The 15,534-nt window shown below is 37.4% G+C and overlaps 1 protein-coding gene across 6 annotated transcripts in view; it reads left to right on the top strand.

Moving 5' to 3' along the window:
- Positions 1-15,534, top strand: part of RGS7 (regulator of G protein signaling 7) — a 476,419-nt gene that overhangs the window by 429,276 nt on the left and 31,609 nt on the right. For all 6 annotated transcript variants that reach the window (XM_066235224.1, XM_066235205.1, XM_066235210.1 and 3 more), the window contains 3 exons: positions 88-162; positions 5,095-5,193; positions 6,381-6,442. In XM_066235224.1, the coding sequence (XP_066091321.1) occupies positions 88-162; positions 5,095-5,193; positions 6,381-6,442 (236 nt within the window). The remainder of the gene's footprint in view (positions 1-87; positions 163-5,094; positions 5,194-6,380; positions 6,443-15,534) is intronic.

Genomic DNA, 15,534 nt, shown 5'->3' with positions numbered 1-15,534 from the left:
CCAGTGACTGTCATCATGGCATTTCCTCAGGTTGGAAAACTTCCCGTTCAAAGATTCCTTATGTCTCTTTTTCTTTTTCAATTCCAGCCTGGATGTGTCAACACCACTGAAGTGGACATTAAGAAATCATCTAGAATGAGGAACCCACACAAAACACGGAAGGTAAAATCACTATTTGTTGTGCCAATCTTAGTGATGAGTTTAGGGTGTCAGTCATGGAAACTTGTACTCCCATTTCATAGAGCATCTTCGGGTGTCTCCCCTGCTTTTCCTCGTTACTTGGCCAGAAGAAAACCTTGGTATCTAAGCCCTTGTCTTCTCTCAAACCCTTTCCCCTGATGAAAGAGCCCCATCTTGAAGCATGTAGATATCTGTGACAGGAAGGGGACAAGGATGCTGAGGACCCTCCTCTCTCCATCAGAGAGAAGAGTCATCAGCCATGAAAGGTATCTCTGTCTGAGACCAGGGGATGAGGAAATGGAGGTGGAGACTATCTGAGAAAAAGTGGTACTGATCAGAGAAGGGCACTTTTATAGAAAACCCTGAGGGAAAAGGGGACATTGTATTTAACTACATTTTAAATATATATTGTATGTGGAACTCCTTATAACACCAGAATTTTGTGACACAAGCATAAGATCATAACTGTATGGTGTCTGTTATGTGAGAAAATAGATACTCAAAAAAAAAATCTCTCCAGAATTTAACCACATTTTAAGTAATCTTTTGAAAATACCTAGCAGTAATATCTATGTTTTTTTAAATTAACATATACACACATACAAAGCATTTTTATTCATTCCATAAAAAACACTTGATGCACATAAAAATGTCTGGTCTGTTACAGTCACTCTAAGAACATGTCCAAGGTGGGCACCACTAGATTAAAACATTCCACAAAGTTTAAGACTGTCTTTTCCGTGGCTTTTTCCTTATGTAGTCATAGCGTTTTCCAGCATATGGATGTGTCCCTGAGGTAGGCACAAAACATTTTTTTTTTGTAGTTTTATTTCTTCTTGTCTTTTTCTTTCATCCCTGGAAACATATGAGTCATGTTCAATGGCCTCAATACAATTCAAGTACCTTTTTTTTTTCCAAGTACTTTTTCTCTCTTTTTTTTTTCAGAGAGAGAGAGACAGACAGACAGACAGGAGGGGAGAGAAATGAAAGGCATCAACTCATACTTGCGGCACCTTATTTGTTCATTGATTGCTTTCTCATATGTGCCTTGACTGGGGGGCTCAAGCTGAGCCAGTGACCCCTTGCTCAAGCCAGTGACCTTGGGCTTAAAACCAGCGACCTTTGGGCTCAAGTCAGTGACTATGGGGTAATGTTTATGATCCCACACACAAACTGGTGACCTTAGGGTTTCGAGCCTGGGTCCTTAGCATACCAGGCTGATGCTCTATCTACCACCTGATCCGGCCCTTTACTGTCTTTTTTGTGCGTGAGAGAGAGAGAGAAAGAGACAGACAGACAGGAAGGGAGAGAGATGAGAAGCATCAATTCTTCATTGCGGCACATTAGTTGCTCATTGATTTTTTTTCTCATATGTGCCTTGACGGGGGTAGGGGTGGGAGGGGACTTCAGCAGAGCGAGTGACCCCTTGCTCAATCCAGTGAACATGGGGTCATGTCTATGATCCCACACTCAAGTCGGTGACCCTGCACTCAAACTAGTGAGCCCATGATCAAGCCACATGAGCCAGCACTCAAGCCGGTGACCTAGGGGTTTTGAACCTGGGTCCTCAGCATCTCAGGTCAACACTCTATCCACTGTATCACTGCCTGGTCAGGCCCTTTTCTGTCATTTAAGGCAGTTTACTTTGATGTTAGGATACAGAGGCCACAGGAGAGGTGCCACCAAAACCAATCAGACACAGTGCTCAAAACTTTTGTCCCAGGAAATCTCTGAGAGATAGAGGTAGAACCAGACCAAAGCAGGCCTATCGGTGTGCTCCCTCTTGTGATGGGCACTACTCAGGTCTTTTCATCCTCTTCTCATTCTGAGGGTTCTGGGGACTAATTGTGGAATGAGATTCAAAATATAAACAGCTCTCCAAAAAGTACATTAAGCCACATCTCACTACTTTCCAAATCTTAAAGTTACTCTTTGTAATTTCTTACTTTGTGTCCAGTTTCCTCTACACCAACTGAAATATGCTCTGATTCAGAAGATAAAGTGAATGGGTTAATGAGATAGGGCCTAAAGATGATAAAGCCATCATCTGCACTCTTTCTAATGCAATACTCAATATTGATACTTCACTGGTGCTGCATGTAGCATCATTTATTTTATTTTTATTTTTCAATTAAAGTTGACATCCAATAACATTTTGCATTAGTTTCAGGTGTACACCCTAGTGGTTAGAAAATTATATATGTTACAAAGTATTCCTTTGCCATTTTCAGTACATACCTGGCACTATATGTATTATTGACTATATTCCCCTATTCTATACTTTACATTCTCGTGACTTTGAAAGTCTGAAAAACAATAATTGACAATGTTGCTCTTTACATATCATCAGTCCTTATTTAATGATGGAAAAACATGATGTCCCTGGCCAGTTTACCCAGCGGTAGAACATCGACCTGGCATGTGGATGTCCTGGGTTGAATTCCCAGTCAGGGCATACAGGAGAAGCAACTCTATGCTTCTCTACCCTTCCCCCTCTCCCTTTTCTCTCTTTATCTCTCTTTTCTCCTCCCACAGCCATGGTTTGGTTGGAGCAAGTTGGCCCCAGGGGCTTAGAATGGCTCCATGGCCTCACCTCAGGCACTAAAATAGCTCTTTTGCTGAGCAACAGAGCAACAGCCCCAGGTGGGCAAAGCATCACCCCATAGTGGGCTTGCCAGGTGGATTCAGGTCTGGGTACATGTGGGAGTCTATCTCTCTGCCTCTCCACTTCTCACTTAAGGAAAAAAAAGCCTGACCAGGTGGTGGCACAGTGGATAGAGCATTGGACTGGGATGCGGAGGACCCAGTTCAAGACCCTAAGGTCGCCAGCGTGAGCATGGGCTCACCTGGTTTGAACAAGGCTCAACAGCTTGAGCCCAAGGTCATTGACTTGAGCAAGGGGTCACTTGGTCTGCTGTAGCACCCGGTCAAGGCACATATGAGAAAACAATCAATGAAAAACTAAGGCGCCACGACAAAACGAAGAATTGATGCTTCTCATCTCTCTCCCTTTCTTTCTGTCTGTCTGTCCCTATGTTTCCCTCTCTCTGTCACAAAAAAAAAGGAAAGAAAAACATGAGGCAAAATGTGCCAAGAGTTGAAATCATTAAACAGTGTTTGTCTTGGGTGCAGTCTAACTTCCTGTAACTCCATCATGATAGACTTACAGGGCTTGACTGCAGAGCTGTGTGGCACTAACATTACCATAGCAAAACTGAAGTTCTGAAGAATGCTCCAGCAATCACACATGTGCCCTTGCTTTTAACAATTGGAGATGGATTTTTCTCACCTTTTAATAAATATAGCTTCTCATAGTCAGAATTGTTGAATTTGCTTGAATCTCTACAAATAATGTTATTTTACATAGATGGTCATAGGACTCTAAGCCAGATGTTGGTTTTTCTTTTAGAATTATCACCACTTCTACTTTAGCTCATATTTGGCTCAGAACTGGAATGATCCATTCAATCAGCAGATTTAATACATCTCTGCTCTAAGTCAGGCATGTGGTACTGGTCTTTAGGCATTTAGCAATATTACAGGCTTACCTTGCTCCCACAACTCATGGTCTATGGGGAATGTACACATTGAACAAGCAGACAAGCAAATTTCTATACATATATAATTACAGCATTTTGTTAAGTGTTATATATTGGTCTGCTTGGGCCACCATAACAAAATACCATAATTGGGTGGCTTAAAAATAGGAACATATTTTCTCATAGTTCTGAAGACTGGAAGTCCAAGATCAAGGTGCTAGTAAAATTGGTTCCTGGTGAGAGCTCTCTTCCTTGCTTCTACAGCCACTTTCTAGCTGTGTTATCACATATTGGGAAGGGGAAGGGGACAGTGAGGAGAGTGAGCATATTCGTGTCTCTTCTTTTTGAATTAAGGTCTCACCCTATAACCTCACTTAACCTTATTACCTTCTTATAGACCCTCATCTGCCAATACAGTCACTTTGAGAGTTAAGGCTTCAACATATGAATTTTGTATAACATATTTCCCTTCCCCTAGATTATGAGTTGCAATGGAAGTGGAAGTATACCCATATTCAATTACTTCTCTGTCTCTAATGCTTAGCACTATATCCAGCATACAGTAAATCTTTAATAAATGTTGAATGAATGAATGAAAGAGGAAGTTCAATTCATTCAGTTCAGTCCTGTTATTAATTAATTCACAGCAATGTATTACTCCTTGGATTAAAATGGATGCTTAGTGACAGGAATTGAGTTCCATGATGTTGAGGCTGAGAGAGGGACCTACCAATTGGATAATTCAGATAGGCTCAACCTGAGTCACATTTGTTAAAGAAGGGCTCAGAACAAAACAATGGAGAGACATAAGAAAAAATGTCCAGAGGGTCAATGTGTAGAGCCAAGAGGTTAACATTAAGAAGTGAAGAGCTTCCATGTGAGAAGAGGTCAGGAACAAAACACATTTGAATGATAGATATTGGTAAGGTTGGTCATGGTTCTGCAAATTGACTCAGTTAAGCATCTTAATCAGACCTCTTCTGATTTCAACTTTCCTTTCAAACCTACTTAGTAACTTTCATTTTCTGGGGGAGGTTCATACAACTTTCATATGTCTTCATCCTTCATCCTCATCAAAGAAAAAGTGTTCTCAATGCACCCCTAAATTTTATCATCACATGTTGCATGGTCTCTCCATATAATCAAACATTCTGCCAAGGTTAATAATCTAATCATATATTTTTTCAGAGCTGTGCTTCTATTTTACACTCATATGATATTTATTATAGCAGTGCCTCTGGGATTTTGAGAAGAAGCTTAATTAAATATTTTGTAAAGTTACCTTACTGAATATGTAACATTAAATGACCTTTCAGAAAGTCTGTGACTACATGTGCTACATATCCTAACATGTTTATTTTTTTAATTAATATAGTCTGTCTATGGTTTACAAAATGATATTAGAAGTCACAGCCCTACCCACACATCCACACCAGAAACTAAACCTCCAACAGAAGATGAGTTACAACAACAGGTGAGTCAATCTCTAAAATTACCTGTTAATGGTTTAGCAGCTATGAAAATCAGACCCTGAATGTTAATAGCAGGTATTTTAAAAGGTTACTTTATATGGTTGACTGTTTCAAATAGAAGATTTTTCAATTACAAAGTAATGAAATTGTCTAATTTTAAGACATGTAGTCAACACTCTTCAGTATTTAACTCCCCAAGTCCTTTTTTCTCTACCCAGATTTTAAAGTCACATATCATAATTTATAGGTGCCTCCATTGTCCAGAGTTATTTTTGTATTCCAGAACTCTGTCATCCAGAATGAGAAAACAAGAGGTTGGCTACATTGTCATACATTTCTCGTATCCATTGATGTGACATGATCTTTGCAAAAGAGTGCTTATTCTTGTTTCTACAGTTCTGATCTCTATATCTGTAAGCCTCTTGATGTGTTCCTTTATTAACACTGATGCACAGTTTTGGTGTATAATCACTCCTTACTTTACCAATTAATCAATAGTTTTGTCTCCAAGTAATATTGCAAAGCAAATATGCATGTCTCGTACCAAGTAATAATCTCTTTCAGTCATGGCTTTTTCCCCTCCTTTTTAATTTTTTTCTTATACTGTATTTTATTATAATATGATATATCAATAATATATTTTCTCATATATTTATAATCATCATGAAAGAAAAATAATTCAGAGAATTTTAAAGTTTCCCATGCGTGATTATGTTATTGTGAGTGTTTATCTGAACTGTTGATAAAATTATTCTCAAAATACACATTATTGATATTTTGTTGGGATAGTATTAAGAAGTAGGGTGTAGTTTGGAATTATAATAACAAATAAATGCATTTATATTCTGAATTCAATATTTAGGGAGTGAATGTGATTCTGATTTGGTTATTCATCATGAATACATGTTTAAACTCTCTATAATACTTGTAAAAGAGTTACATTTTGTTAAAGCAGGCAGAAGGTTCAAAGTCAGTGCTGTTCTAAAGTGATATTAGCCATATTTACATTCAAACAGATTTAAATTTTCTAACTCTTTCAGAGCTCTCTCATTTGATTTTTCTATAGAGTTTAGAATTTTACTGATTTAAAACATTTCTTATTTAAAATGGCCCAGTTTATCAGAAATTAGAACTGAAGATTGTGAGACTGTCACTACTTATGCAACTATTCCTTTTACTCTCTTTTCAGATAAACTATTGGCAAATACAGTTAGATAGACATCGGTTAAAAATGTCAAAAGTTGCTGATAGGTAAGTATTTCAAGATGTTCATATACATTTAAAAATATAATATGACAATTGAACCTGTTAATAATGGTAAACAAACTATTGAGAGAGAAGCTAAGTTATTGGAATCCTGTAATACATGTTATTTTGCATTTATTTTTTATTTTTTTTTGTGTGTGAGAGAGAGACAGGGACAGGTAGACAGGAAGGGAGAGAGATGAGAAGCATCAATTCTTTGTTGTGGCACTTTAGCTGTTCATTGATTGCTTTCTCATATGTGCCTAGTCGGGGCGGGGGGAGGCTCCAGCCAAGCCAGCAACCTTTGGGCTCAAGCCAGTGACCATGGGTCATGTCTATGATCTCACATTCAAGCCGGCGACCCCACACTCAAGCCAGATGAGCCCATGCTCAAGCTAGCAATGTCAGAGTTTCAAACCTGGGTCCTCAGCATCCCAGACCAATGCTCTTATCCACTGCACCACCACCTGGTCTGGTATGCTTTTCTATTTTTTAATATGGAAAACTTTGAAGGAACTGTCTTGTTTCAGTTTAAATTACAGAATGATCATTATTGTCTTAAATCTCTAGAGGTCCAATCCTTATGCACCTAGAGTCAGATATGGAAGGCATTCTAAGGCATTGGGTCTTTTCACTCCTGCTGGAAGAAATGACACTTTCAGCTTGTGAGGTTACCTGTTGGCCTTTCTGTAAATTCATATTAACATTCACACTGAAATATTGCATGACTTCAGAATTTGAATTAAATTCAGATTTTAAATAAAGAAATCTTTATTGAAATCTGTTTTTAATGGTATTCATGTCCTTCATTTTGGGGCATTGTCAAATCCTTTCTTCTTCAACACTTTTCCTCTCTTTTTTAATTTTTATTTTATTTTAATTTTTTTTATTTTTTAATTAATTTTACTAGGGTAACATCAATAAATCAGGGAACATATATTCAAAGAAAACATGTCCAGGTTATCTTGTCAATCAATTATGTTGCATACCCATCACCCAAAATCAGATTGTCATCCGTCACCTTCTATGTAGTTTTCTTTGTGCCACTTCCCCTCCCCTCCCACTTTTCCTCTCCCCCCGCCGTAACCACCACACTCATATCAATGTCTCTTAGACTTGTTTTTATGTCCCATCTACATATAAAATAATGCAGTTCTTCGTTTTTTCTGATTTACTTATTTCACTTTGTATAATGTTATCAAGATCCCACCATTTTGTTGTAAATGATTCAATGTCATCATTTCTTATGGCTGAGTAGTATTCCATAGTGTATATGTGCCACATCTTCTTTATCCAGTCTTCTATTGAAGGGATTTTTGGTTGTTTCCATGTCTTGGCCACTGTGAACAATGCTGCAATGAACATGGGGCTGCATGTGTCTTTACATATCAATGTTTCTGAGTTTCCCAGTAGAAGGATTGCTGGGTCATAAAGTAATTCTATTTACAATTTTTTGAGGAACCACCATACTTTCTTCCATAGTGGTTGTACTACTTTACATTCCCACCAACAGTGAATGAGCGTTCCTTTTTCTCCACAGCTTCTCTAACATTTGCTATTACCTGTCTTGTTAATAATAGCTAATCTAACAGGTGTGACGTGGTATCTCATTGCAGTTTTGATTTGTATTTCTCTAATAACTAATGAAGATGAGCATCTTTTTATATATCTGTTGCCCATTTGTATTTCTTCCTGGGAGAAGTGTCTGTTCATGTCCTCTTCCCATTTTTTTATTGGATTGTTTGTTTGTTGTTGAGTTTTATGAGTTCTTTGTATATTTTGGATATTAGGCCCTCATCTGAGCTGTTGCTTGAAAATATCATCTCCCATTTAGTTGGATGTCTGTTTATTTTGTTGTCAGTTTCTCTTGCTGAGCAAAAACTTCTTAGTCTGATATAGTCCCACTCATTTACTTTTGCCTTCACTTCCCTTGCCTTTGAAGGCAAATTTATAAAATGCTCTTTAAAAGCCAGGTCCAGGAGTTTAGAACCTATGTCTTCTTCTATGTACTTTACTGTTTCAGGTCCTTTATTTAGGTCTTTGATCCATTTTGAATTAATTTTAGTACAAGGGGACAAACTGTAGTCGAGTTTCATTTTTTGCATGTGGCTTTCCAGTTTCCCCAGCATCATTTGAAGAGGATTTCTTTTCGCTATTGTGCGTTGTTGGCCCCTTTATCAAAATTTATTTGACTATATATATGTGGTATTATTTCTGGACTTCCTATTCTGTTCCATTGGTCTGAATGTCTATTATTCTGCCAATATCATGCTGTTTTGATTGTCGTGGTTCTATAATGTAATTTGAAGTCAGGTATTGTAATGCCCCATCTGCGTTCTTTTTCTTTAGGACTGCTTTGGCTATTTGGGGCTTTTTATACTTCCATATAAATCTAATGATTTTTTGTTCCATTTCTTTAAAAAATGTCATTGGAATATTGATGGGAATTCCATTAAATTTGTATATTGCTTTGAGTAATATGGCCATCTTGATTATATTTATTCTTCCTCTTCAAGAACAAGGAATATTCTTCCATCTCATTGTATCTTTTTCAATTTCCCTTAACAATAGTTTGTAGTTTGCATTATGTAAGTCCTTTACATTCTTTGTTATGTTTATTCCTAGGTATTTTATTTCTTTTGTTGCAATCGTGAAGGGGTTTATTTTTTTGAGTTCATTCTCAAATGTTTTATTGTTGGCATATAGAAAGGCTATGGACTTTTGTATGTTAATTTTGTATCCTGCGACCTTACTGTATTGCCTTATTGTTTCTAGTAGTCTTTTTGTAGATTCTTTGGGGTTTTCGATGTATAGGATCATATCATCTGCAAAAAGTGATACCTTTACTTCTTCTTCTTTTCCGATATGGATGCCTTTTATTTCTTTGTCTTGTCTGATTGCTCTGGCTAGAACCTCTAGTACCACATTAAATAAGAGTGGAGAGAGTGGACAACCCTGTCTTGTTCCTGATTTAAGGGGGAAAGCCTTCAGTTTTGTGCCATTCAATATGATGTTAGCTGATGGTTTATTATATATGGCCTTTATCATGTTGAGATATTTTCCTTCTATACCCATTTTGTTGAAAATCTTAAACATAAAATTGTGTTATATTTTATCAAATGCCTTTTCTGCATCTATTGATAAGATCATGTAGTTTTTGTTCTTTGTTTTGTTGATATAGTGTATTACGTTAACCGTTTTGCGAATGTTGAACCATTCTTGAGATTCTGGGATGAATCCTACTTGATCATGATGTATTATTTTTTTAATATGTTGTTGTATTCGATTTGCTAGTATTCTGTTAGTATTTTAGCATCTGTATTCATTAGAGATATTGTCTGTAGTTTTTCTTTTTTTTTTGCTGTCTTTGCCTGGTTTTGGTATGAGGGTTATGTTGGCTTCATAAAATGTCTTTGGAATTATTGCTTCTTCTTCAATTTTTTGGAAGACTTTGAGTAGAATAGGAACCAAGTCTTCTTTGAATGTTTGATAGAATTCACTAGTATAACTGTCTGGTCCTGCACTTTTATTTATGGGGAGGTTTTTAATAGTTTTCTCTATTTCTTCCCTACTAATTGGTCTATTTAGGCTTTCTGCTTCTTCTTGACTCAGTCTAGAAAGGTTGTATTGTTCTAGGAAATTATCCATTTCTTCTAGATTGTTGAATTTAGTGGCATAGAGTTTTTTATAGTATTCTACAATAATTCTTTGTATATCTATGATGTCCGTGGTGATTTTTCCTCTTTCATTTTGGATTTTGTTTATATGAGTTCTTTCTCTCTTTTCTTTGGTAAGTCTTGCCAAGGTTTTGTCAATTTTGTTGATCTTTTCAAAGAACCAGCTCCTTGTTCTATTACTTTTTTTCTATAGTTTTTCTGTTCTCTATTTCATTTATTTCTGCTCTGATTTTTATTATCTCCTTTCTTTGGCTGGTTTTGGGTTGTCTTTGTTCTTCTTTTTTTAGTTCCTTAAGGTGTGAAGTTAAGTGGTTCATTTGGGCTCCCTCTTATTTGTTCATTTAGGCCTGAAGTGATATGAACTTTCCTCTTGTCACTGCTTTTGCTGCATCCCATAAATTCTGATATGTTGTTTTGTCATTTTCATTTGTCTGTATATATCTTTGGATCTCTGCACTTATTTCTTTTTTGACCCATTCATTTTTTTAAAAGTATGTTGTTTAGTTTCCACAATTTTGTGGTGGTTTTTTCCTCTTTTTTGCAGTTGAATTCTAGTTTCAAGGCTTTATGATAAGAAAATATTCTTGGTACAACTTCGATTTTTCTGAATTTGCTGATGTTATTTTTGTGGCCCAACATGTGGTCAATTCTTGAGAATGATCCATGTACACTGGAGAAAACTGTATACTCAGTCACTTTGGGATGAAATGTCCTGTAGATGTCTATCATATCCAGGTGCTCTAGTGTTTTGTTTAAGGCCAATATATCTTTATTGATTCTCTTTTTGGATGACCAATCTAGAGCCATCAGCGGTGTATTGAGGTCTCCAAGTATGATTGTATTTTGCTCAACCTTTTTTTAAGGTCAATAAGTAGCTGTCTTATATATTTTGGTGCTCCTTGGTTTGGTGAATATATATTAAGAATTGTGCCCTGGCCGGTTGGCTCAGCCCTGGCCGGTAGGCTCAGTGGTAGAGCGTCGGCCTAGTGTGCAAAGGACCTGGGTTCAATTCCCGGCCAGGGCACACAGAAGCGCCCATTTGCTTCTCCACCCCTCCGCCGTGCCTTCCTCTCTGTCTCTCTCTTCCCCTCCCGCAGCCAAGGCTCCATTGGAGCAAAGATGGCCCGGGTGCTGGGGATGGCTCTGTGGCCTCTGCCTCAGGCGTTAGAGTGGCTCTGGTCGCAACATGGTGATGCCCAGGATGGGCAGAGCATTGCCCCCTGGTGGTCAGAGCATCGCCCCATGGTGGTTGTGCTGGGTGGATCCCGGTCGGGCGCATGCGGGAGTCTGTCTGACTGTCTCTCCCTGTTTCCAGCTTCAGAAAAATGCAAAAAAAAAAAAGAATTGTTATTTCTTCTTGATTCAGCATGCCCTTAATCATTATGAAATGACTATTTTTGTCTTTGAGTACTTTTGCTGTCTTGTACTCAGCATTATCAGATATGAGAATTGCTATGCCTGGTTTTTTTTGGATGTTATTTGCTTGGAGTATTGTTTTCTAGCCTTTCACTTTGAATTTGTTTTTATTCTTGTTGCTTAGATGAGTTTCTTGTAAGCAGCATACAGTTGGATTTTCTTTTTTAATCCATTCTGCTACTCTGTGCCTTTTTATTGGTGAGTTTAATCTGTTTACATTTAGAGTAATTATTGACACTTGTGAGTTCCCTATTACCATTTTATACATTTCTTTCTGTTAGTTTTGTGTCTTGTTTGATTCTTCTCTTTCATTTTTCTATCATTTGTTTTTGTTTGGTTGTATTCCATAGTTCTTTCCGCTGTTGCTATCTTTTTTAAATCATGTGCTTCTGTGGTGGTTTTTCAATGGTTGTTGCCATTAAGTAATGAAAAGGGTTCCTACCCTGTTCATTGCAGTGCACTATCGTGTGAGTACTTTTGCACTACATCATCCTTTGCTACTGTTAATCTCCGTCCTCTCCCCATTTTTTTTGTAGTTGTCACAGTTTAAATATAGTTTTATTGTATTCTTGGTGTAGTATTTACTTGTGGTTTTGTTTTGTTTTGTTCTTTTTATCTGGTTGGAAAACCCCCTTTAGTAATTCCTGGAGAGGGGGTTTTCTGATGATAAAATCCCTCATCTTTTATGTATCTGTGAATGTTTTTATTTCTCCTTCATATTTGAAGGATAGCTTTGATTGGTATAGTATTCTTGGCTGAAAATTTCTCTCTTTCAGGACTTTAAATATTTGGATCCACTCTCTTCTAGATTTTAGAGTTCCTGTTGAGAAATCTGATGATAATCAAACCCAAGAAGACTTAGAAATAACACAACTGAAAACTGGAGGCAGACAAAACCAAGCCTAGACTCAATGAACTCTACAAATAAAACACCCAAACACAGACAATGAGAAGACAAAAAAGTGCAATCCAAATGAAAACATAAGAGAAACCTTCAGGAGATGAACTGATTGATATGGAAATAATCAAACTTCCAGATGTGGAGATCAAAATAATGATTGTAAGGATGCTTAGAGATCCTAGAACAACAATGGATGGTCATTATGAACACCTAAATAAAGAAATAGCAAGTATAAAAAAGAATCAGTTGGAGATGACAAATACAACATCAGAAATAAAGACCACAATGGAAGGAATTAAAAACAGGATAGACAGAATTGAGGGTCGAATCAGCGAGATGGAGGACAACTGGAATGAAGGCATGAAAGCAGAGGAGAAAAAAGAAAAGAGACTCAAAAAGTATGAGGAAACTCTTAGAGAGCTCTGTGACAACATGAAGAGAAATAACATCCGCATCATAGGGGTTCCTGAAGAAGAAGAAAAAGAACAAGGGACAGAGTCTTTGTTCAATCATATCATAGCTGAAAACTTTCCTAAATTAATGCAGGAGAAACTCTCAAAAGTTCAAGAAGCACAGAGGACTCCATTAAAGAGAAACCCAAAGAAACCTACACCAAGACACATCATAATTAAAATACCAAAGCTAAGCGATAAAGAGAAAATCTTAAAAGCTGCAAGAGAAAAAAAAGCTATCATCTACAAAGGAGCCCCCATAAGGATGACATTCAACATCTCAACAGAAACACTTGATGCCAGAAGGGAATGGCAAGAAATATTCAAAGTAATGCAGAATAAGAATCTAAAAGCAAGACTACTTTATCCAGCAAGGCTATCATTTAAAACCGAAAGAGAAATAAAAAGCTTCCCAGACAAAAAACAACTCAAGGAATTCATTACAACCAAACCAATGCTGCAGGAAATGTTAAGGGGCCTGTTGTAAACAGATCAAAGTGGGAAAAAAATATAGCAAAAAAGGAATACACCTTTGAAGAAAAAAATGGCAATAAACAACTACATATCAATAATAACCTTAAATGTAAATGGATTAAATGATCCAATCAAAAGACATAGGGTAGCTGTGTGGATAAGAAAACAGGACCCATACATATTCTCTCTACAAGAGATACACCTTACAACAAAAGATACACATAGATTGAAGGTAAAAGGATGGAAAAAATCATTTCATGCAAATGGAAATGAAAAAAAAATGTAGGGTAGCAATACTTATATCAGACAAATTGGACGTTAAAACAAAGGATATAGTAAGAGATAAAGAAGGCCACTACATAATGATAAAGGGAGTAATCCAAAAGGAAGATATAACTATTATAAATATCTATGCACCTAATATAGGAGCACCTAAATATATAAAGCAGACTTTGATGCATTTAAAGGGTGAGATGAACAGCAATACTATATTAGTAGGGGATTTCAATACCTCACTAACATCACTAGATAGATCCTCAAGAAAAAAAATTAACAAAGAAACAGAAGACTTATTGGATGCACTAGATCAACACAATATAATAGATATCTTCAGAACCTTTCTCCCTAAAGCAGCAGAATATACATTTTTTCAAGTGCTCATGGTACATTCTCTAGGATAGACCACATGTTAGGGCGCAAAAGTGTTCTCAACAAATTTAAGAAGATTGAAATAATATGAAGCACTTTCTCCAATCACAACAGCATGAATTTAGAAATGAACCACAACAAAAAAGCTCAAAAATTCTCAAACACATGGAAACTAAATAGCAGGGTGTTAAATAACAAATGGATTAAGAATGAGATTAAAGAAGAAATAAAGAAGATTGCAGCGGAGTAGGTGGATGCACAGACGCCCACCTCTCAACACCAAACTGGAATACAAATCAATTTAGGAAAAATCAGCATGAAAAACCAACACTGAACTGCAAGAACAGCTCTCAAAAACCAAGAACCAAAGAGGAAGCCACAATAATCCTGGTGAGGAGTGCCTGAATCTCCTCTGCTTACAGGAACGGCAGGGGGGGGGTGAGGCTGAGAACCCAGAGAGGATTTCACAGAGGAAAAAGAGCAGAAACTACTGCTCACAGCCACTTATCTGGCGACCAGGGAGCAAGGTGGGTTGAAAAGACCAGCTTATCTCCCAAGTGAAAAGGACAAGGAGAGGGACAGACTGTGAGGGGCTAAGGTATGCAAGAAACGAAATAAAAGAGCTAACTCATTCGTGCTGGAGGTGGCCATAGCTGGGGGAGGGACTGAACCTTTCACAAAACAGAGCTGAAGTGCTTCCGGATCAGAGATCTCCGGACATCTATCCAGCTCCTATCAGCGCAACAAGACACAGCTGAAAACAAGAAGTGGGGAGGAGGGGCAGTAACTCAGGTCTCCATGGAGATCTGAGATACACCTCCCCCTACTGAAGCTGAGAAAAAACCCTGCCCACAATGAGATTAGTTGGTGGAAGAGACCTTCAGCGTCTCAGGTTACACCCACAGCATTCCTGGTTACAATTTCAAGGAAGCCCCCTGCTGAGGTCAGTTAACAAGACTATCACCTGTTAAGAAAACAAACAAATCAAGACTTCAAAGCTGCCCAAATCTGAAAGTGGATTACAAATAATAGCCCATACCAACCCAAGAAGACCTAGAAATAACACAACTGAAAACTGGAGGCAGACAACACCAAGCCTAGACTCAACCAACTCTACAAATAAAACACCATTATGAGAAGACAAAGGAGTGCAACCCAAATGAAACCACAAGAGACACCTTTGAGAGATGAGCTGAGTGATATGGAAATAACCAAACTTCCAGATGCAGAGTTCAAAATAATGATTGTAACGATGCTTAGGGATCTTAGAACAACAATGGAGAGGCAGTTTGAAAACCTAAATAAAGAAATAGCAAGTATAAAAAAGGATATTGAAATATTAAAAATGAATCAGTCAGAGATGACAAATACAATATCAGAAATGAAGACCACAATGGAAGAAATTAAAAACAGGATGGATACAGCTGAGGATCGAATCAGCGAATTGGAGGACAACTGGAATGAAGGCATGAAAGCAGAGAAGAAAAGAGAAAAGAGACTCAAAAAGTCAGAGGAAAAACTTAGAGAGCT

This window comes from Saccopteryx bilineata, chromosome 1, assembly GCF_036850765.1.
Source record: "Saccopteryx bilineata isolate mSacBil1 chromosome 1, mSacBil1_pri_phased_curated, whole genome shotgun sequence".
Classification (NCBI taxonomy): domain Eukaryota; kingdom Metazoa; phylum Chordata; class Mammalia; order Chiroptera; family Emballonuridae; genus Saccopteryx; species Saccopteryx bilineata.
Note: the sequence above shows the minus strand (reverse complement) of the source record. Positions and strands in the feature narration are given on the sequence as shown.